Raw genomic sequence first — 18759 nt, 5'->3', positions numbered from 1 at the left:
AGAAGCTAGGAAGAGGAGGGAGCAGGGAGGAAGAGGAGAGGTGGGGAGAGGAGCAGGTAAGGAGAAAAAGAGAGAGATGGAGGTGAGGAATGAAGGCACAAAGGAACACCAGAAAAAAATCAGGAAGCAGGAGGGGGTCCCAGGGATCTGCAACTGAAAAAGGCAGGGTTGAGTCACAGCAAGAACACAAGTCAGAAGACCAGGGTAGGGCTCCACTTCTGGTCATTCCCTTGCTATGTGACCTTGGCTATTCCAGTTCTCTGGGCCTCTGTGAACTACCAGAGTTGAAATAGATAATACCGGGTACATTCCAAAGAAGGAAGGAAAGAGAAAACTGGTAATAAAATCACACACGGGGAAAAACAGAGAGAAAGAACCAGAAAGAGAGACTTACGAAGAAAGTAAGGAGAGGCCCTGGGAGCTGGCCAGAGGTAGAGCTGAAAGAGCTGTGCCCCGACTCCCTGAGGCCGGAGTGTGGGCGCCTGCTCCCCACCCCTTACCCCAGAGCTGCAGAATGCCCTTAAGCCCTTAATAGGTAAGGAAGGAAGATGGAAAGGCGAGAGGCACCGGGAATGAAAACCACACATCAACACTCAGAGGCTTGCCAAAGCCACACAAACCAGGATCTGTGCTTCCGGCCCCCAGCCCCCAGATGTAGGTGTGCCAGCCACCTGGAATGACGCACACCTTGGCAATGTGGGCGCACATGCCAAGAGTGAGCCTGGGCACCCGGCCCATGCGCGTACCACAGGCGGAGGGGAAGGTAAAATTGGGGCTCTTCGGGGGGTCACAGGGGTCTACCCTCCCCACACAGGGCTACCCCGCCCAAGAGCGCCCTCTAGTGACTGCCTCCTAGGCTCTGGGAACCAGGTGTGCTATTCTCCCCTCCCTGCTCCCCCAAACCTTACCCGGGAAGCAGGAGAACCAGATGAGGCGTTACGCAAGGCCTGGTGTTTACCTCCCGTGGGAGCCTCCTCCCTCCCTATAAAGCCTGATGTGGTGGAGAGATTTGACGAGACTGAGACTCTGGTTGAAGAGAGAGGCAATCCCAGGAGAGGGGCGGAAAGCGGCAAAAGTTAATGCGGGAGTCGGAGAGAAGGGCATCTACACAGCAAGCAGCAGGGGCGGCCCGCCATCTGCGCGCTCGAAGGCGGTCACGGTGGTCGCGGAAGGGGCGGCGTCCAGATCCTGGCTTTCCATGGATGCGCCCGAGCTGGGCCCGGGGCTGGTGGAGCGTCTGGAGCAGCTGGCGACGTGTCCTCTGTGCGGGGGCTCCTTCGAGGACCCGGTGCTTCTGGCGTGCGAGCACAACTTCTGCCGCGCGTGTCTGGCCCGCCGCTGGGGGACTCCGCCGGCGACCGGCACCGAGGCTTCCCCCACCGCCTGTCCCTGCTGCGGCCTGCCGTGTCCCCGCCGCAGCCTGAGGTCTAATGTGCGGCTGGCGGTGGAGGTGCGAATTAGCCGCGAGCTGCGAGAGAAGCTGGCTGAGCCTGGGGCCCGTGCGGGGAGACGCCGAGGGGGGCGCATCCCCACCATGGGCTGCCTGGACCTGCCCGGAGAGGTGAGGCTGGGCGCGCGTCGCGGAGTTGTTGGTGGAAGCGGGAGGTTCCCGGGGAAGCCGGGAATGGCACGTCTGGAGCCGGAGGCCCTGTGGAAGTTTAGGCAAAGGATGGGGTGGGGAGAGAAAAGCGAAGGCTGAGGGGGCGAGGACCCTGGGTCCTCAAGGTGAGAGGCGCCCGGAAGGACGATGGATGGAGTTGGCACTTGGTCCACAGGGGAGGAGGCTGGACCGATGCCTGAGCCTTGTGAGAGGGGCTGGAGAGAAGAGACTGGGGAGGCAGAGAAGGGGTACCGGATAGAACGCGGAGAGCCCTGGAGTCGCCGCGAAGGGCACGGGAACTGCAGAAGTTTTGGCAGGGCAGCCGCAGGCGCCCGGGAGGAGGAGAGCTGGCGGAGGGGAGGGAGCGGCGGGCGGAAGGGAGAGCCGACCCAGCTGAGGGTGAGGAGGGGTCCTGGGAGGACGGTGGGCGAGGGCAGAACCTGCTTAGAGGAGCGGGAGCAGGAGGCTGGGCTGGTGGGTTGGGGGCGGAGAAAAAGCTGTGGAGGAGGGGACTGACAAGAGGATGGAGGAAGGGAGCAAGGGGTTGGGGCATATCCAAACCTCCCCGTAGCGTCGTGGGGGTTGGTCTCGGACTCTGGCTCAAGCTAAGCTCTGTGTTGTTTGTTATTGTTATTTCGGCTCCTCCCAAGGCCCCAGGCAGGAGCGGCCACGGGTGGAGGCGAGGTGCGGGAGAACAGCCGCTGGGGCCTCTGGCTCCTCTCCACATCCCAGTCTTACCACCCATCTACCCCCCGCGCCTCTCCTGGGCCCCGGCTCCTTGGCCACTAACCAGCCCATTCCCTTGCCCGACCGACCCCTGGGCGTCTGGGACTCCTGACTGGCTTCTTCCCAGCAGCCAAGCTGGTCTTGGGTCTTGCTTCTGCCCTTTGAAGTCTTCATAGACCTAATTGGTCTGAAAGTAATTGGCACAATTAGGCAAATTGTTTCTCTCTCCCCGGCTCCACCATATCGGCCTGCTCCAGCCATCAGCACTAGACAGTGAAGTGGAGGGGTCGGTATCCCAGTGTTTGGAGGGGAGCATCCAGTGCCCTCTCCTGGCTCCCATAGTACTCCGTGGATCTGCTGGGCCTTTTGGGACACATTCAAGTCTAGCTGCCTCCCTGGCCAGGGTCCAGAGACACAAAGCAAAGGGCCCAATAAATGCCACTGGGCTTTTATTGCAAGAGGGGAAGCAGCTTTATTGTAAGGCTTTTATATACCAACTCTTAGCCCGAGGGCTCTGGGTGTGTGTTTGGTCTGTGTGATGGAGGGAGGAAGGGACAGATGTTTTTCTGGGATGCACTGGGGAAGGTAGATAAGGATGGGGTCGCTGAAAGAGACAGAGAATGGGACTGAGGAGGCAGCAAGGAAGGCAAGGGCTCTGAGGACAAGAAACAGTCATGGACGAGCCTGGGAAAAAAGAATTGAGAACTCTTGGGGAGTGGAAAGGGGGAGGACAGTGGGGATGGAGTTAGGAGGATGAGGGAAAAGTGATGGGGTGAGGGGAAGGAGGGATCATGAAAGGTGAAGGAGGAGAATGAGAGGGAAAGGAGCACAGGGTGTAACGAGGTGAGATCACTCTGAAAGGTGAGGAGGGACACTGCTAACTCAGACAGAACTCACCTGAGGAGGGGAGAGATAGGGAAGGATGCCCCAGGGAATGAAGCCCAGAGCTCACATCCATGTTTGTTTCTGCCCATCCTAGGATATGAGGAAGACATGGAGACGGTGAGTTCCACTTTTCTGTTCCTTCCTTTTCTCACCAGCTGCCATAGCCATCACGTTCTCACTGGGCCCACACCTTTGTTCCCATTAATAGGCAGGTTTTCTGGGGTATAGCCTCATCCCTTCTTCCTCCAGAGATGTGAGTCGGGTATGCGTGGGGGCATTAGGATCAGAGGGCTGATTTCCTGACCCTTCCCCTCATCTGTGTAGATTTGAAGTCCCAACACCCAAGTCATCTAATTCAGAGGATGATCTCCCTGAAGATTATCCAGTGGTCAAAAACATGCTTCATAGACTGACAGGTAAGGAAAGAAGAAGGGAGGGAAGGGAATTGAATGAGAGTCTGTGTTAGATTTTCTTCCTTTTAGCCCTAAAAAGTGATCAGGTCCTTTTTGATGTCTGCATTAGTTTCCTAGTACTGCTTTAATGAAGCACCGCAAAGTAGGTGGCTGAAACAACAGACATTTATCTCAAAGTTCAGGAGGTAGAAGTCTGAAATCAAGGTGTCAGCAGTGTTGGTTCCTTCTGAGGGCCATGAGACAGAATCTGTTCCATGCCTGTCTCCTAGCCTCTGGTAGCCTCACATGTTCTTTGGGTGATAGGTCTGCACATTTTCTTTTGTATGCATTTGTCTCTGTGTCCAAATTTCCTCTTTTTGTAAGTCAGCAATCTGGATTAGAGCCCACCCTAATGACCTTCATTTTAACTTGATTACCTATGTAAAGATCCTGTTTCAAAACAAGGTAACATTCTGAGGTTTGGAGGACTTCAACCTATCTTTGTGTGTGTGTGTGGAGTGGGGGAGGGCACAGTTCAGCCTATAACAATGTCTATCCTCGATTCCTCATATTCCAGCCATTTTCCCTCTTCCTTTTTCATACATTCAAACAACAGATCCCTGAAGGTTAGGTGCCTCTCAAAAATCTCTGCTTCCACCACCTCTCGTCACTCCTCCCTGGAAGGGGACCCCAGCATCTCCTTGACCCTTCTTTCCTCACTCACTCCCAAGAAGAAGGGTGCCTCTACCCTTCTTTAAACTGCCTAGAGAAGATGGTCCACCATCTTGGTCATCCACCATCTTGCCCAGTCCAGATTGCTTCTGACACCCCTAATCCAGAAATTTTTCTTCAAAGCACCCCATACATATAAGGCCAATGGTTCTTTTTCTGGTCTCTGGCTATCACCACCTGCTCTCCTCCTCTGCCCCACAACCCCTACAGAAATAGGCCTGTCCACCCCACCCCCCCCATTCCTGTGGGTGGGTGGGCTGGTTTCTCAGGATACCTTGGATTCCTCCCTGTGCCCCTCCCATTACTTGAGGTTCCAGTATCAGTATGACTTTCTCTTTAGATGAACCTTCCCCATTTTGCTGACCCAGCTCCCATGCCCCACCCCAGATGATGCAGATTGAGGTATCAGTCCTTACTCCTCCCTCGAAGTCAGATCAGCCTCACTCTTCCTCCCCCAACCCCACAAACGAGACAACCTCTCATTTGATCTTCCTGCTGTGCTCCCTGCACTGGGCCAGTATGATCCTTCCCCAGGTCCAATTCTACAGAAGTGGTGCATCAGTACAAGGTCTGATATTGCCCAGGCCTGCTCTTCATATGCCTTCCTTCTTTTTGGTCCTGCAGTCGCCTTTTGAGCTGTTGTGGGGTCACTAGCTCTCAGTCTTTTACGTGATCTTCGTTGACTATTCTCCACCCTACCCCGCCTGTGATTTAGAAAACTCTCTCATGAGGTCCTCTCCCTGCCTCCCCGTCTCCAGCCGACCTGACCCTGGACCCTGGGACCGCACACCGCCGCCTGCTCATCTCCGCCGACCGCCGCAGCGTACAACTGGCCCCACCAGGGACGCCCGCGCCCCCTGACGGCCCCAAGCGCTTCGATCAGCTCCCAGCTGTGCTGGGTGCGCAGGGCTTCGGGGCCGGCCGCCACTGCTGGGAGGTGGAGACTGCGGACGCCGCCTCCTGCAGAGACTCTTCTGGGGAGGATGAGGACGACGAGGAGAGCCACTATGCAGTGGGCGCGGCCGGGGAATCAGTGCAACGCAAGGGCTGCGTAAGGCTGTGCCCTGCGGGGGCCGTGTGGGCCGTGGAGGGCCGCGGCGGCCGCCTGTGGGCCCTCACGGCACCCGAGCCCACCCTGCTGGGCGGTGTTGAGCCCCCGCCGCGGCGCATTCGCGTGGACCTGGACTGGGAGCGGGGCCGCGTGGCCTTCTACGACGGCCGCTCACTCGACCTGCTTTACGCCTTCCAGGCGCCTGGCCCCCTGGGGGAGCGCATCTTCCCGCTGTTCTGCACCTGCGACCCTCGTGCTCCGCTCCGCATTGTACCAGCGGAAAGCTGAGTCTCGTCTCCAACTAGAAGTTTGGCCCGGCCACTGGCCCTGCAGCTGCTTTTTGGGCGTGGAATTCCCCACTCATTTCTGGGAACACATTCACACGCCCATTGCAGGAGTATTAATAGCAACCCACATTTTCCCCCCAAAATAATGAGACCTCACCTGGTCTCCACGTTTCCACATCCCTGCTCAAAACCAAATCCATTCCTGCCTTCTGGCTCTCAGAATCTTCTCTCCCCTACAGCTACTACAGTACTTCCTGACTTCTCCCATTCAAACCATTCTAGGCCTGCAATGGGGAACAGGCCCTCCCCATCAGTATTGGTAAAGTGACCATGTTTCCTACATAGAGGCTCTGCTGGTCAAATACTTGACTCCCACTCTTGCCTCTCCTAGCTCCAGAAGGGCTCAGGGCCTTCCCCACAGATCTAAGGACTGGGCTACCCTGCCTGTCCACTGAGGTTTCTCCTAAAACAAGAGGCTTGACTCTGGTCTGGGCCCTGTGGCCCTCTGGGAAGCTTTGTACCTCTTTTGCGGGATCTGTGGGTGGGGAGGGACAAGCTAGTTCCCCAACCTCCTATGACTGCTTTCTATGCTCACAGCCTTTTTTCCATAAGAACCTTCTTGAAACTTCTCCCCGCACATACTCACAGAAAGGAACCAATGGTGCTATTTCCCCTCTCTCCTCAACCTGGGAATACTTCAGACATCTCCAAACTCATCCTTGTGTATAGTCTCACACCCTTCCCCATAAGTATAAATGGGCCCATATTTAACACATTTTGTGATTTTGGGTTATTTATTTTGTGCATCTGTGGCAATAAATGAGATCTCAGTGGTGGTATGGATTTAACTGATCTCTGTTAACTGTGTATGGCAAAAGGACCGGAAAATGAAAACCAGATCCCAGTAAGGGGTAGAGAGGGGCCAAGAGAACTGAACATCTGGGCTGCTGGAGAAATCAAAGTCTAGGAAGTAAGAGGTAAGAGTGTACTACAGAGGACATACCCCAATCTCTTTGCTCCCTCCCTCTTCCTTCCTCTCCCAGAGACCCAGGTCCCTGGGACTATATTGGATCTGTCTCTGAAGCTGAAAAACAAAAGGCGGAGGAGACAGTTGGCTCTAAGTGACCAATCTCAAGCCAGCTTTGTCAGAAATCCTAAATCACAGGAGAAGGGTGGGAAGAAAGGATATGATTATTTCTTGTTCCATTTTCCATAAGAGGTGAGAATGACAAGGACCTCTTTTCTAACTCCTCTTGAAGGTGTGAGAAGGGTTAGCAGGAGGAGAAGGGCTGGGAGCTCTGAGGTCTCCTGTAAGACCTCATATCTCACAGGCAAGGACTAAGAATTAGGATTAAATATTTTAGTGGGATAGCTCTAAACCAGGATTAGCAAGCAAAGTTAGGGCGCAAATTCCTGGAATCTGACTGGGACCCTGGCAGTGAAGGCTGGGACTGTTGAAAACCCAATTTAAGTGTTCGCTACTCATGTTGAGAGTGCAGGGCCAAGATAACTAGATCCCAGGACAGGCAGTTTGGCAGTGAGAACAAAAGGAAGACACTGGGACCAAGGTGCCTAGATCCCTCGAGAGAGAAGGGTGGGTATTGGGAGGAAAAATGAGGACTGGGGAAACCCAGGAGGCTGGGTTCTGGAATAGCAGCAAGTCAGAATTCCAGGATCTCTGTTCGTCCTCCTCTTCCTCTTCCCTCTATCAGGCAGAAGAGAGGGAAGGAGGGGGCTGGAGAAGTAGCCACATGGATACATTTAGGGCCAGACAGACACAGGAATGGTGGAGGAGAGAGGGATTTAGTGCTGCATTGGCCCTGGAGGGGGCTGGGAAGGGTCAGGAGGCTGGGGAGGGGTGGTGGGGGTCGGTCCTAGGGTTGCACGACGCCGTCCTTTGCGGTGGCCACGTACACAGTGTGTATGACCACAGCCCTCTTCTTCCTCCTCATCACTTTCCGTGGAGCTCTCGCCAAAGGCCCGAGGTTTCTCATAAATACAGCAGCCTAGATTTAGAGGGAGGAGCCCAGTTAAAGAGGAGGAAGGGTAAGATATATAGTCAGTTCCATTCCCACTCAAACTCAGTGAAAATTCCTATTTTCTCCTACCTTCCAGGATCCAGCTTCCCCAGGCCCACCCTCTGGGACTCAGGCCCCACCCCTCTTGTCCTCTTAGAGAGCCACGAATTCAAAGCCCCACTTCTCCCACCTCTGACACTTCTTGCTGTCAGACCTAGGCAATTCCAGTTCTAGCCCTTCCCTACCTCTTTCCCTGATACCACAGCACCACCAAAAAAGTGACAGAACTATGAACATCTGGGGGCTTCTGGAAAGCCAGTGGATATGAGTAGATACAAGATATGCTGAAGGGAGCCAGAACTCCAGGGCTACTGCGGGCCAACAATTACTCACATTTTGATGAGCGGCGGCCCATGTGTTCATTGTCCACAGTGTCACTTGTCCATTCTACCTTTTTCTCTGGCTTCCGTTTCCGAAGTTTGATGGTAAGGCTCCGGTTCTCCTAGAAGGTTAAGGATGAGCATACCTATCTAGTCCCCTCTTACTAACCTTTCCCACTCCCTCCCAGGGAACCTCCTCTCTTTTCTTCTTTAGCTCAATCAGTACCATAGACATAGCACCAGAGGAGCTGACAGAAGATAAAACAGAACAGGTCTTTTACCTCAGATAGTCCCTTGAGGAATAAGTATTATTTCCTGTTCTTATACCACCAGTATAAGAGAAGACACAATTCCTAACCTAGGAAAGGTCCCAGCTACTCTTCAAAGGAAAATATAATCCTTGCTGTTTCTCTGTCTTCCTCCCCAAATCATCCTTGGTAGTATTAATACATGAAAATTATTTTTCAGTCCCCAGCACCTAATCTTTGATCTCCCTTCCTTTTTCCAGATCCCCTATTCTTTTTCTCTTAAAAAAACAAACAAAACCTCTCTCATTCTCAAGCTCCAGCCCTCTCTACCTCTTATCCACCTATTCTCTGGCATCCTGGCATCTCTAGTAGCAAGTATTACTAATCTATTAATTACTAAACTTCCTTTAATCCAAGAGTATTAAGCCCAATGCAACCTTCTCCCTTTGAAGGCAACTTAACATGTTTTTGGATAAATACTTCTTGTTTCTCCATTTACATCTTTGCTCTCTGATTTCTCAAAATACCTCTTTTCATCTCCTTTTCTTGTTTCCTCATTCCTGCCACTTCCTTTTACATTCATCCATTCAATAAATATTTATTCGAATATCAATATTGATAATATTGATAAGTTGGCCTCCAACCATGCTTTCTTACACTACCTTTGATTTCCTCCCAACATCTTCCTGGCTCCTTAATCCTCACTTTCCCTTTCGCTTATTACTTACACACATAACCACCCACCCCAAGCAGCAACACCTATATCCTAACTGTACCTCCCTATTACAAGTTCCTTGACCTGCCTCCTGCACCATCTCTGCCACTCCAAATAGCTCCAATACCTTCCGATTCTCCCAGCCCTAGATATTCAACCCCACACCTCCCATATCCCTAGGCCCAGCTCCTCCAACAACTCTTCTAATCCCTGTCCCCTCCCTCCCAGTATCTCCCAGACCCCTAAACAGCACCGCCCCCCCGCCTTTCTCACGGGCTCGGTTGTCACGGTAACCGTTGTCTCAGTGACGGTCTCGCTCAGCCCAGCCCCTGCCTCGGCCATGGCTAAGGCTCAGGACAGGGAGGAGAGGAGGAAGGGGGACGAGACACCCTTCCCTTTTTCTGTCGCTGAGGTCTAAGAGAAGCGGTATCGGATTCAGAGTGGTAGCCAGGATCCTCCACCTTCTTTATTTCCCCTCCTCCTGGGCCTCCGCTTCTCCACCCCTGGGGATAACCTGGCCAACCCCACTTCCGGCTCGCCGCTTCCGGGTGTGACGCATACTGCAGTCCCCCTTTTCCCCTTCCACGGCACCAAATGCGTCAAAGCGCAGGCGTCGCTGGATTAGTTCCGCCGTAACGTGACAGCGCGCAGGCGCTGAAAGGAAGAGAAACAAATTTGGCGGAAGGGGTGTCACTGCGGGTGTGGGTGGAGGAGGGAGAGTCTGGGGCAGCAGGCGTACTCACAGCCTAGAGGAAGCAGGAGGGGCGCCCAGATGGGTATTGCCGGGCCAGACGCTGCAGAGTGGGTGTGGCGAGGGCGGAGTTGTGTGCACCAAGCTGAGTCCTGCTGCAGGTTTCCGTTTGCCTTGTCTGGGTAGGTGGACCGGCGAGGAAGCTTAAGGAGCAATAGTAATGACCCTACCGTGGCCTATTTCCCTTTCCTTGTTTGGTCTGGGTTTCTCTAAAGAAAACGGGAAGTGGGAGCAGTTGGAAACACACTTAAGAGTCAAGCGATGTGGTTCTACCCCTCGCCCTGTGCCTGTAGGTGTTTGAGCAGTTCAGTTTAGTGCACGTTCAACGTGGGTTTTTTTCAGTCACTGTGCTACGCCTTGAAGATGGAGGCGCGTAAGACGCTCAGACCCTGCCTTTTAGCTCTAGTAGGAAAGACAGGCATGCTGAAAACTAACAAAAATATGAAACACTGGGGCATTAACAAATGCCATGTCTGATTTGTAAATCTGAATGTAGTTACATACTGCCAACATATTCGTTCTCTCTGGGGTGATGAGTAGGATGAAGCAGAGAAATGGTCGTAAATTACAGTATAGGCTATTTTATAAAAATATATGCACGTTTCTTAGAGAGCAAAAGAAAGTGGTAAAACAAGAACCAGGAAGGCCGACAAGTAGGTTTTTTTAGAAGAGCAGCTTAAAAAGTTGTAGATGTGTGCACTACAGGAAATGGAGTTTTGTACCGCTTGGATCTGAGGGAGTGCCAGATGAAGCTTGACAGGTAGGCAGTGGTTATATGGAAGAACCTCTATGCTTTGCTAAGAAATTAAGCTGAATCCAATCACTGTTATGGGCCAGAGAAAGGCTTAAAGTAGGGTAGAAACATGAACAGGTTTGTTTCAGATTTCAGGAGTGGGTCAGGAAAGTCAACTGCCAGAACAGTTCAAACGTACAGTGGGGAAGACTGCCCTGCCCATTCTCCAGGTTGCTGTGGGGGGTCAAACAAGATAGCTATGTTTGAGAGCTCTGAATATATATAAAGGGCCACACAATTATATGATAATTATTACAGTAACCCCTTGATCACTATTTGAGCCAAGGAATGCGGGACCTGAGTATGCATTTGTTCCCCTTGAAAGTTTTTAGTTCAAACAGAAAAAAGCAAGATATAGTTCAGCATGTCTAGTCCATTAAAAAAACCAAACACATATATAGCAACACACATATACAGAGCCACATACATATACACAAGCACAGATATACAGTATAATTTGGTTATCTCTGTGGAGTAGGATTCCTTGTGACTTTACTTTTTTCTTTCTTTCTATATAAGAATCTATTATAATAGATATACAATTCATCCTTGAACAACATGGGGGTAAGGGGTGCTGACCCTCTGAACAGCCAAAAATCCATATATAACTTTTGACTCCCCCAAAACTTAACTACTGTTGACCAGATGCCTTACCAATAACATAAACCGTTGATTAACACATTTTGTATATGTATTATATACTTACAATACATATAATCTTACAATCAAGTAAGCTAGAGAAAACATTATTAAGAAAATCATAAGGAAAAGAAAATATATTTACTATTCATTAAGTAGAAGTGGATCACATTTTCATGTTGAGTAGGCTCAGGAGGAGGAAAAGGAGGGCTTAAATGTGCTGCTATCTTATGGGTCTCAGAAGTAGAAGAAAATCCACATATATGTAGACTCAAGCAGTTCAAACCTGTGTTGTTCAAGGGTCAACTGTGTATTGTATTTATCTCAATACTAATAAAATACTCACCTATAGTGATCACTTAGTGGCATTACTTAGTATCAGATTTTTTGTTGTCCAAATTTATATGCTAAAGAGATCTGGTTAAAATTTCTGTTAAATGTCTCACTATCCAAATTCCTAGTTTTTCTTAACCTAAACTCAGGAACCAAATAGATTTAAATAGTATGGCAATACTTACAATTGCTTTTTGTTTATATTAGCCTCATTCCTGACTCTACTTTTTTGTCCTAATTTTTCCCCCTTTTCTTTTTCATATAAATATATCTCTGTAAACTCATTTAAATTCCTTTTGGAATAAGACAGATTATAAGTAACATACATATGTCAGGGTCTTATAGAAAAATATAACTTTAATAAGGAAATTCAACTAAGGGTAGGAGTACTCCAGGAACAATGGTAATCCCCACATGATGATCTGATTCTCTTCTGGGAGCAAAACATTGCAACCAGACAGGATGGACAAGGCATCTAAAAACCCAGTATCTTTCACCTTCCGAAAGGAGGGAGGGACTGTAGAGTTGCCCAGGAAAAAGGTCAAGAGTCTTCCTTCTCCTGGAACCTATGAGGAAAGAAAGGACTTGTTATATTCACCAAAAGATGAGTTTCTAGTAGTATAAGATAAGATATGCAATCAAATAATCAAGGAAGGACTTTTATTTATGACATCATTGAGGACTGGCTCCCCTAAACAAACTTCGAATTCTAATTCCAAGACAACTAAAAATTCTGGGATTAAAAATATATCCAATGAATTATAACCTCAAAGCAAAGATTTCTTAGGACACAGAAAGCACTAGCTGTAAAAGAAAAAAAAAAGGATAAGCTGAACCTTATAAAAACTTAAAACTTCTGCTCATTTAAAGAGGGTTAAGAAAATAGGCAAGCCACACGCTGGGAAAAAAAATCTTCTTTTTATTTTAAAATTTTTTTTTTTTGGTAAAATGACAACCAGTGATAGGAAAAAAATACTTTTAAAAGATATATCTGACTATGAATATTTTTAATCCTTTGATGAGATGGCAAGAAAGTAAAGGCAATCTGCACACTGGTTAAAAGTTCTGTAAAACCAGAAATCGAGACAGGGAAGTTAAAACTAATGTCCCTATGAAACGTGACAGTGACACTATGGTGCCCTTTATACTGTTGTGACAGTCACTGGAAGCATAGGAAATGAGGGACAAAATGTATAAGGTCTGATAGGAGATCCTGTGCATAAATTTGGGAACTGCAAAAGGCTGCCCTTTCTTGTAAAAGTGAACAAGAAAAGAAAAAATTCAACTCTATAGAAGGGGAATTTGACTGTCTCAGTAGGTAGAAAGAGAGAAAACTCTCTCCTGAGAATTTCTAACCATAAGCTAGCCCTTACATGGATTTGCAGCTCAAATTCATACTATCTGTCTGCTCCAAAAAACATGAAGCCAAGAATTTATTTAAAGTAATTCCAGCTTGATAGTGCTTCAAGGCACCTAGAAAAGAAACACAAATGCTGAGAATACAGCACTCGCCCAAGGCCTCAAAGAATTCCTACAGTTCAAGTTCTAAAAAACTCGAATTTATAGTCAAAAATCACAAAACAAAGAAAAAAAGCACTATGAGAGAGACAGCAGAAACAAAAGACAGCAGCATCAGACACACAAAATCCACAGATATCAGAATTATGAGACATAGAATATAATAACCATATTTAATATTTTAAATATATATTTAAAGAATAATAAAAGGAACAATTTAAAATATGATTAAAGAACTGATAATTATTTAAAAATTGAGATTTGAAAAGTAATTAAATAGAACTCAAAATAATAACAATAGTAAAAAATAATAATACTTGAAATAAACTGAAGACAGAATTAGTGACATGGAAGAGGGACCTGAAGAAATTACTCAGAAGGTGGCATAAAGAGAAAAGCGATTGAAAATATGAAAAGGTGAGAGAAATGGAGGACAGAAGAGAGAAACCTCTTTCTAGTAACTAATTCGAGGTCCAGAATGTGAGGACTGAGAACATGGGGGAAAGAGAATATTAAAAGAGATGATGGCTGATAATTTTCCAAGGTTGATGAAAAAAAAATCCACTCTCAGTTTCAGAAAGTCCAACAAATCCCAAACAGAATAAAAGAAAATCGTATTTTGATATACTATAGTGACTGCAGAACACCAAAGACAAAAATGAGGTCTTAAAAGCATTCAGAAAGCCCATGTTCTCTAAATCATGTGTGACTAATTCTCTCCAAAGAAAGCTACCTTGACTGCGGTTGAAGACTGCAGTATAAGATGCTGACCACTAAACAATACCTGCTTCTTATGTTTTTTTTTTTTTTTCTTCATTTCCTTTTAAATATCCTAAAAGTAGGTCAGGCGGGGTGGCTCATGCCTGTAATCCCAGCACTTTGGGATGCTGAGGTGGGTGGATCACTTGAGCTCAGAAGTTCAAGACCAGCCTGGGAAACATAGAGAAACCCCATCTCTACTAAAAATACAGAAAAAAAAAAAAAAAAAAAAAAAAAAAGCCAGGCGTGGTGGCATGTGTCTGTGGTCCCAGCTACTTTGGAGGCTGAGGTGGGAGGATTACCTGAGCCCAGGAGGCGGAGGTTGCAGTGAGCCAAGATTGCCTCACTGTACTCCAGGCTAGGTGACAGAGCGACACCCTGTCAAAAAAAAAAAAAAAAAATCCTAAAAGGTTTATTTCACTGGTTATAAAAAGGTTTAAAAAAGTGTAACTTAAAAAAATAAAAAACAACTACAAATCTCCCTATTACCAGAACTGCACAGAAATAAGGGATGAGACCAAGGGAAACGGCCATTTAGTACAAAAAAATAAATCACTGGATTTGTTTAGTTAGCAAACAGACTGAGCAGAGGTAGGGGAAAGAATACCCACTTGCAGTTGGTACAGGTGTAGAAGACAGTTTGCCCTTCATCGGCTGAACGCATCTGTCTGGTGTGGTATGCCATTCCTTCATGACCACATCGAGGGCAGCGCCTGTCAACCTGGGAAGAAACTGGTGGGTTAGGGAGGCCTGGTCATATCCCCTTACTTCCCACAGGAATCAGGCGATCACGCCTCTCAAACGTCGATGGTTTACATCTCTTTTCCCTCTTGGAATTGGGCACAAAACTCTCCAGAGCTTTGCAATCACTCCTCCATTTCTTTCCTACCCACCTTATGGAGCCAGTTCTTGATCTCATTAGCTTACCACAGGTCCCTGGCACTCAGGCCCTTCCTCCACCGACATAGGCATGGCTGTCCCCAGTTGGTGGAACACAACCGAAGTCTTCACAACCTTCCCCTCAAAGTCTGCACAGGCAAGTAAGAACTGGTTATGGAGACAACCAGAGAGAGCTGACCCGGAAACCTCCCCTTTCCCCTGGCTGGTTAGGCCAGGAGGCCCTACATCCTTTCCCTCAGTTTTCATCGCTAGACCAAATGTACAACCGCCTGATGTCCTGCTCTAGGATCTCCTCCTCAACCCAACCGATCTTGAGTTCCCCAAGCTTCCGACCCTGCGCCCTCCGCCAGGACCCCTGCGTACAAGCCTCTCACCCCGAACGTTGATGTTGAAGCCACAGCGAATACAGGTGACCGTATCCTGAGCCCCGGGCAGAGGCAGGACCGAGCCGCAATCTGAACAGAAATCCAGGTCCGACTGAAAGCTGGAGCAAGTATTGGCGAGGTCCATGACAGACATGCGGTCGGGTCTGAGGAGGGAGTTGGAAGTTTATTAACAAAAGAGAGAAGAGTTCCTGTCCCAGAGGTCGTAACTATTCTGTCCCAGGACCTAGGAATATAAAACCCGAACCCTCCTGCCACGCACGCCTCCTGCCTCTGCGACCAAGGAGCCGAAACGCCCGGAATTCCCAGACAGCGCTGGGTACTAAAGGACTTGGAACCCTTTCCAGGGGCCGGTGAGAGGAGTTAACCAACTCCGTGGGCTAGAGCGCCAGCTCTGCGCCCGCGGCGGGGCAGCGAGATAGAGCCGGCTAGAGCGTCAGGCTTTCGCGCTGACGATTGGCTGTGACGTCGTAATTAATTGCGAACCGTGTCTCGGGAGCGTTAGAGATGGAGACTAACGTCTTCCAAGGGAGATTGCGTCTCCACTTTCACCCTGGTACTGAGAGGTTGAGCACAAAATTGGTAACCAATGCTGCGCTTCCAGCAAATTTTCCCACCAGCACCCAATCCTGGGATATTTATTCTCTTTGTCTCACATCCTACAGGAACGCAGTCGCGGGGTATATCCCCCTGAAAACCGTACGTTGCCAAATAATGATTTCTTTGGATTAGAGAACTACAGCTCCCCTGGGTCCTGAGCCGGTATTTCCCTTTTGCGGCTGCACCGTAGTTAAAAACAAAGCTAAGTGTTCTGGGACGTATAGTTCTAGCGTTCCTTGGGTCCCGCTGGCGAGCGTGGGCTTTCTGCAGCTGGCAACCGGCCTCGTGCTTTGCGGACGGTTCACTGCGCTTGGAAAGGGGTGAGTCGGCTTTTTGAGGGACAGCAAGTGGTGAGAGTGAAGGCAGGAGGAATGCTTAGTCCCACGGGACGAAAGGAAGCAGGGATGAAGTGGGAGACTTGAGAAGGGGTTCAGGACTTTGGAGGTGGTGGAACAGAAGAGCTTGGGGCTGCCTCTCCTTCGACTCCTGCCAGATAAGTGAGGCTAGCAGTAGTCAAGAAAGCTCATTAAGTAGGATTTCATAAGACTTAGGTCGAGTTTGGCTTTTAGTTGTGCCTGCCGCCTATCGAACTCTTAATTCATTATCGTCATCCGTTAAGTGGACAGCTGACATTTCCCTGATCTTTTATAAAACATGAGAATAAGTATCTTTGGGAAATCTTTCTATTTTCATTAATCTGTAACTTATATTCCAAGTAGAAACTTTCCCTGAAGGGGCAGCTTGTAGTTGTTTACTAGTTTCCTGCTAGCCCTCCCACCACCATCCACTCTGATAGCTGTGTTAAGTTCCTTCATATAAAAGTTCTGGAGCCATCACTGTTTTCTCCTGTGAAGGACACAAGCTATAGTCTTTTCGCTGGGAGAGGCTCCCATCTGCCTTTCTCTGTAATAATGGAGAGAACGCCATAGTGAAAGGGTTAAAACTCAGCAAACTGCTGAAGAGTGACAAGCCCTATCACTTAACTGTGAAATTGCTTGTTATTCTGTCTTACAAAGGGAGACGTGTTGTTGAGCTGATTGTTGTAGACAGTTTTTATTCTCACTTATCTGTGTGTCTCCTTTGAAAATGGAACTTGAAATTCTACCCTCCTCAGTTTTCTGTTTTTAATTTGAAAAACAGCCAACATCCCCTGTGAATTGCAGTAAAGGAACAAAGCATTAAAAGGCATATCCTTTTCCCAACAAAAGCTCACAGTCTAATCAGTAAAGTATTTATTGAGCAACTATGCCAGGTTTTGAGCTGAGGCTGAGCCTGCAAAGTTGAAATCTGTGTTCTCTGACCTCAAGGAACATGAATGAATAATTAGAATATAATAAAACTGTGCTAGTAGGTACAAAATGTTAGAGCCCAGAACATGCATATAAAGCAAACATATCTGTAAACTTCAAGGAAGACTGGGAAATGGTTTAATAAAAATAGATACAATGTTATGGCAGATATTTAAAAAGACGCTCAGATATTATGTGTCAAGGATCATCAGCAATCAGCAAATCATTAATTTTGAGAACTTGGGATCACAGACTCTAATGTTAAGGATTGTGCTAGAAGCCATGTACAGAGAAGTAAAAGTAAGATGATCATACGTTTACAATCTCAAAATAAGCTTACGTAGACAAATAAGAATGTTCCTAAGAGGTCAGTGAGACCAAATATTTAATATCAGATCCTTTCCAACAATATAGAGGCATCATATTTGTAGATATAAATTACAGTTTTCATTCCTTATGAGCCTAAATTTCAGCATCAAAATGTTAAAAGTGATATGTGAATACAGATATCACAGTGTAAACCACGATTAATTTTCAAATGAGTTGTAGAATTAAAATATGTCAAGTATTTAGAGGAAGGGAAGATCACTGACAGAGTAGACTGGAAAGACTTTATAATCAGGAGCTTGACCTGTGAAGGACAGATAGATAGAATTTATTGAGAACTTACCAAGCTGTTTACATCTAATTCATATTTGTTCTTTATAACCCTGAGAGGCAGATTTTTGTCTTACATCTCCATTTTATAGATGAGAAAGCTGACAGAAGTTACTTGCCCTGAGTCACACACCTAGGAAGTGGTAGAATTAGATTTCAGATCTAGCTCTGTCAGACTGTAAAGACCATCCTTTGAACTGTAAATGGTATAAAAGGCATACAGAGGAAATGCCAGGCATCCTCAGTGGCTTAAATACGACATCACAGTAAACTCAGGCTAGACCAGGGATGACACATAAAAGTTGATAGTTTTCATTTGTGTTGCCATCAGCCTCCTCTATAAATAAACCCAGAGTAACCACAAATTGCCATCCTGAGGGGTTCAACAGGGAATAGTCTCATAATGGATTTAGAGTGAAGGATGATTGGCATTGTTAGTCAGGCAAGCAGAGGGCTGAGCAGTCAAATAACAGAATTTCAGAACAAAAGATTAGAGGGCAGAAATGCTGTATGTGCTGATAGAGTCAGAGAGGGCCCGGATCAAGAAACTGCAGGAAGAGAAAACTAGAAACCTAGAATCGTCTAGAAAACTAGAACCTACAATCGTCTCAGAACACAAAGGAGGCTTGAGGACTGAGCAGACTGACACAGATGTACTTGGACAACACCTCACCAAGGAGCATGTCTCTTCCCACTCACAATCCCCAATACAAGATTCACAGTGGTTCACGCTGAGTCCACAGGAAAAGTATGCTTGTTCATATGAAAGGAAAGATCCTCGTATTAAAAGAGCATTCATTATTTTCTACCATAGGAATGCAGTGGTTTCCCATAGGGGAAGTGGCCCTGCTGTAGTCCTCCCTATTAGCAGATTTGTTCTGACACCTCCTACATTTGAATCTACCTTGGCTTTTTTATCTTCCAGATTGGCCTGGGGTACATCATCTAAAGATCCTAGGATTGCTGCAGGTCAGCAGTCTCCACTGGAAAAAAAGATCTTGGTAAGTAAATTATCTTCACATCATACAGTTTGGAACTACACAGACAAGGAATCTTAGGTTTAAAATCCTTCTGCCCAAGTGACACATTCAGGTAGTATGTCT

General features: G+C 47.6%; 4 protein-coding genes and 1 long non-coding RNA gene across 12 annotated transcripts in view; 2 read left to right on the top strand and 3 right to left on the bottom strand.

Annotated features, from left to right (window-relative positions):
- The window catches only part of LOC106634861 (uncharacterized), a 42028-nt gene extending 40994 nt beyond the window's left edge, over positions 1 to 1034 (bottom strand). The window contains exon 1 of one of the 2 annotated variants that reach the window (XR_010112260.1): positions 909 to 1034. This is a non-coding gene — a long non-coding RNA (uncharacterized LOC106634861). The remainder of the gene's footprint in view (positions 1 to 908) is intronic. The other variant, XR_004671916.3, reaches the window with a different exon arrangement.
- Positions 832 to 6650, top strand: RNF39 (ring finger protein 39). The gene is made up of 4 exons (XM_024929075.4): positions 832 to 1561; positions 3306 to 3328; positions 3536 to 3627; positions 5094 to 6650. The coding sequence occupies exons 1-4, from the start codon at positions 995 to 997 to the stop codon at positions 5672 to 5674; spliced, it is 1263 nt and encodes a 420-aa protein (XP_024784843.2). The 5' UTR covers positions 832 to 994; the 3' UTR covers positions 5675 to 6650.
- PPP1R11 (protein phosphatase 1 regulatory inhibitor subunit 11) lies at positions 2774 to 9918 on the bottom strand. 4 transcript variants are annotated; one of them, XR_004671912.3, is made up of 6 exons: positions 9778 to 9918; positions 9308 to 9688; positions 8085 to 8193; positions 7588 to 7679; positions 3224 to 3301; positions 2774 to 3010 (listed from the first exon to the last, which is right to left on the bottom strand). XR_004671912.3 is itself a non-coding variant. In XM_034961692.3 (5 exons), exons 2-5 carry the CDS (start codon positions 9374 to 9376, stop codon positions 3275 to 3277), a joined length of 297 nt encoding a protein of 98 aa, XP_034817583.1. In that variant the 5' UTR covers positions 9377 to 9688; positions 9778 to 9918; the 3' UTR covers positions 2774 to 3274. The 4 variants fall into 4 exon arrangements, 3 of the variants coding, with proteins under 3 accessions (XP_034817583.1, XP_034817582.1, XP_003829788.1); XM_034961692.3 differs by having other exon boundaries at positions 2774 to 3301; XM_034961691.3 differs by lacking the exons at positions 9308 to 9688; positions 9778 to 9918 and having other exon boundaries at positions 8085 to 8122.
- LOC103783493 (protein shisa-5) overlaps positions 9774 to 18759 on the top strand; it is a 139221-nt gene continuing 130235 nt past the window's right edge. Inside the window, exons 1-2 of one of the 2 annotated variants that reach the window (XM_008955103.6) lie at positions 9774 to 9907; positions 18582 to 18657. In XM_008955103.6, coding sequence (XP_008953351.1) covers positions 9807 to 9907; positions 18582 to 18657 — 177 coding nt within the window. In that variant the 5' untranslated portion in view covers positions 9774 to 9806. Of the gene's footprint in view, positions 9908 to 15667; positions 16031 to 18581; positions 18658 to 18759 lie in introns of those variants that run through there. The other variant, XM_055113327.2, reaches the window with a different exon arrangement.
- On the bottom strand, positions 11890 to 15513 carry POLR1H (RNA polymerase I subunit H). Of its 3 annotated transcripts, none has more exons than XM_008955098.5 (5): positions 15373 to 15513; positions 15102 to 15256; positions 14755 to 14855; positions 14439 to 14548; positions 11890 to 12116 (listed from the first exon to the last, which is right to left on the bottom strand). In XM_008955098.5, exons 2-5 carry the CDS (start codon positions 15244 to 15246, stop codon positions 12092 to 12094), a joined length of 381 nt encoding a protein of 126 aa, XP_008953346.1. In that variant the 5' UTR covers positions 15247 to 15256; positions 15373 to 15513; the 3' UTR covers positions 11890 to 12091. The 3 variants fall into 3 exon arrangements, with proteins under 3 accessions (XP_008953346.1, XP_008953349.1, XP_008953347.1); XM_008955101.5 differs by having other exon boundaries at positions 15382 to 15507; XM_008955099.5 differs by having other exon boundaries at positions 15358 to 15498.

Source organism: Pan paniscus, chromosome 5, assembly GCF_029289425.2.
Source record: "Pan paniscus chromosome 5, NHGRI_mPanPan1-v2.0_pri, whole genome shotgun sequence".
NCBI lineage: Eukaryota > Metazoa > Chordata > Mammalia > Primates > Hominidae > Pan > Pan paniscus.
The sequence above is the reverse complement of the archived record's forward strand: the minus strand, read 5'-3'. Positions and strand labels throughout refer to the sequence as shown.

Excerpts from the sequence above, each read along its gene's own strand:
- RNF39 (XM_024929075.4), top strand. The coding sequence starts at position 995 with ATGTGGTGGAGAGATTTGACGAGACTGAGACTCTGGTTGAAGAGAGAG. Across the intron at positions 1,562-3,305 it reads GCCTGGACCTGCCCGGAGAG|GATATGAGGAAGACATGGAG; the intron begins GTGAGGCTGGGC and ends TGCCCATCCTAG. Across the intron at positions 3,329-3,535 it reads ATGAGGAAGACATGGAGACG|ATTTGAAGTCCCAACACCCA; the intron begins GTGAGTTCCACT and ends TCATCTGTGTAG.
- PPP1R11 (XM_034961691.3), bottom strand. The coding sequence starts at position 8,114 with ATGAACACATGGGCCGCCGCTCATCAAAAT. Across the intron at positions 3,302-7,587 it reads GCTGTGGTCATACACACTGT|GATGGGCAGAAACAAACATG; the intron begins GTACGTGGCCAC and ends CTCATATCCTAG. Across the intron at positions 3,011-3,223 it reads CCTATCTCTCCCCTCCTCAG|GCTCGTCCATGACTGTTTCT; the intron begins GTGAGTTCTGTC and ends CTTTTTTCCCAG.
- POLR1H (XM_008955098.5), bottom strand. The coding sequence starts at position 15,246 with ATGTCTGTCATGGACCTCGCCAATACTTGCTCCAGCTTTCAGTCGGAC. Across the intron at positions 14,549-14,754 it reads CTGAGTGCCAGGGACCTGTG|GTTGACAGGCGCTGCCCTCG; the intron begins GTAAGCTAATGA and ends GTTTCTTCCCAG. Across the intron at positions 12,117-14,438 it reads TACACCTGTACCAACTGCAA|GTTCCAGGAGAAGGAAGACT; the intron begins GTGGGTATTCTT and ends CTTTCCTCATAG.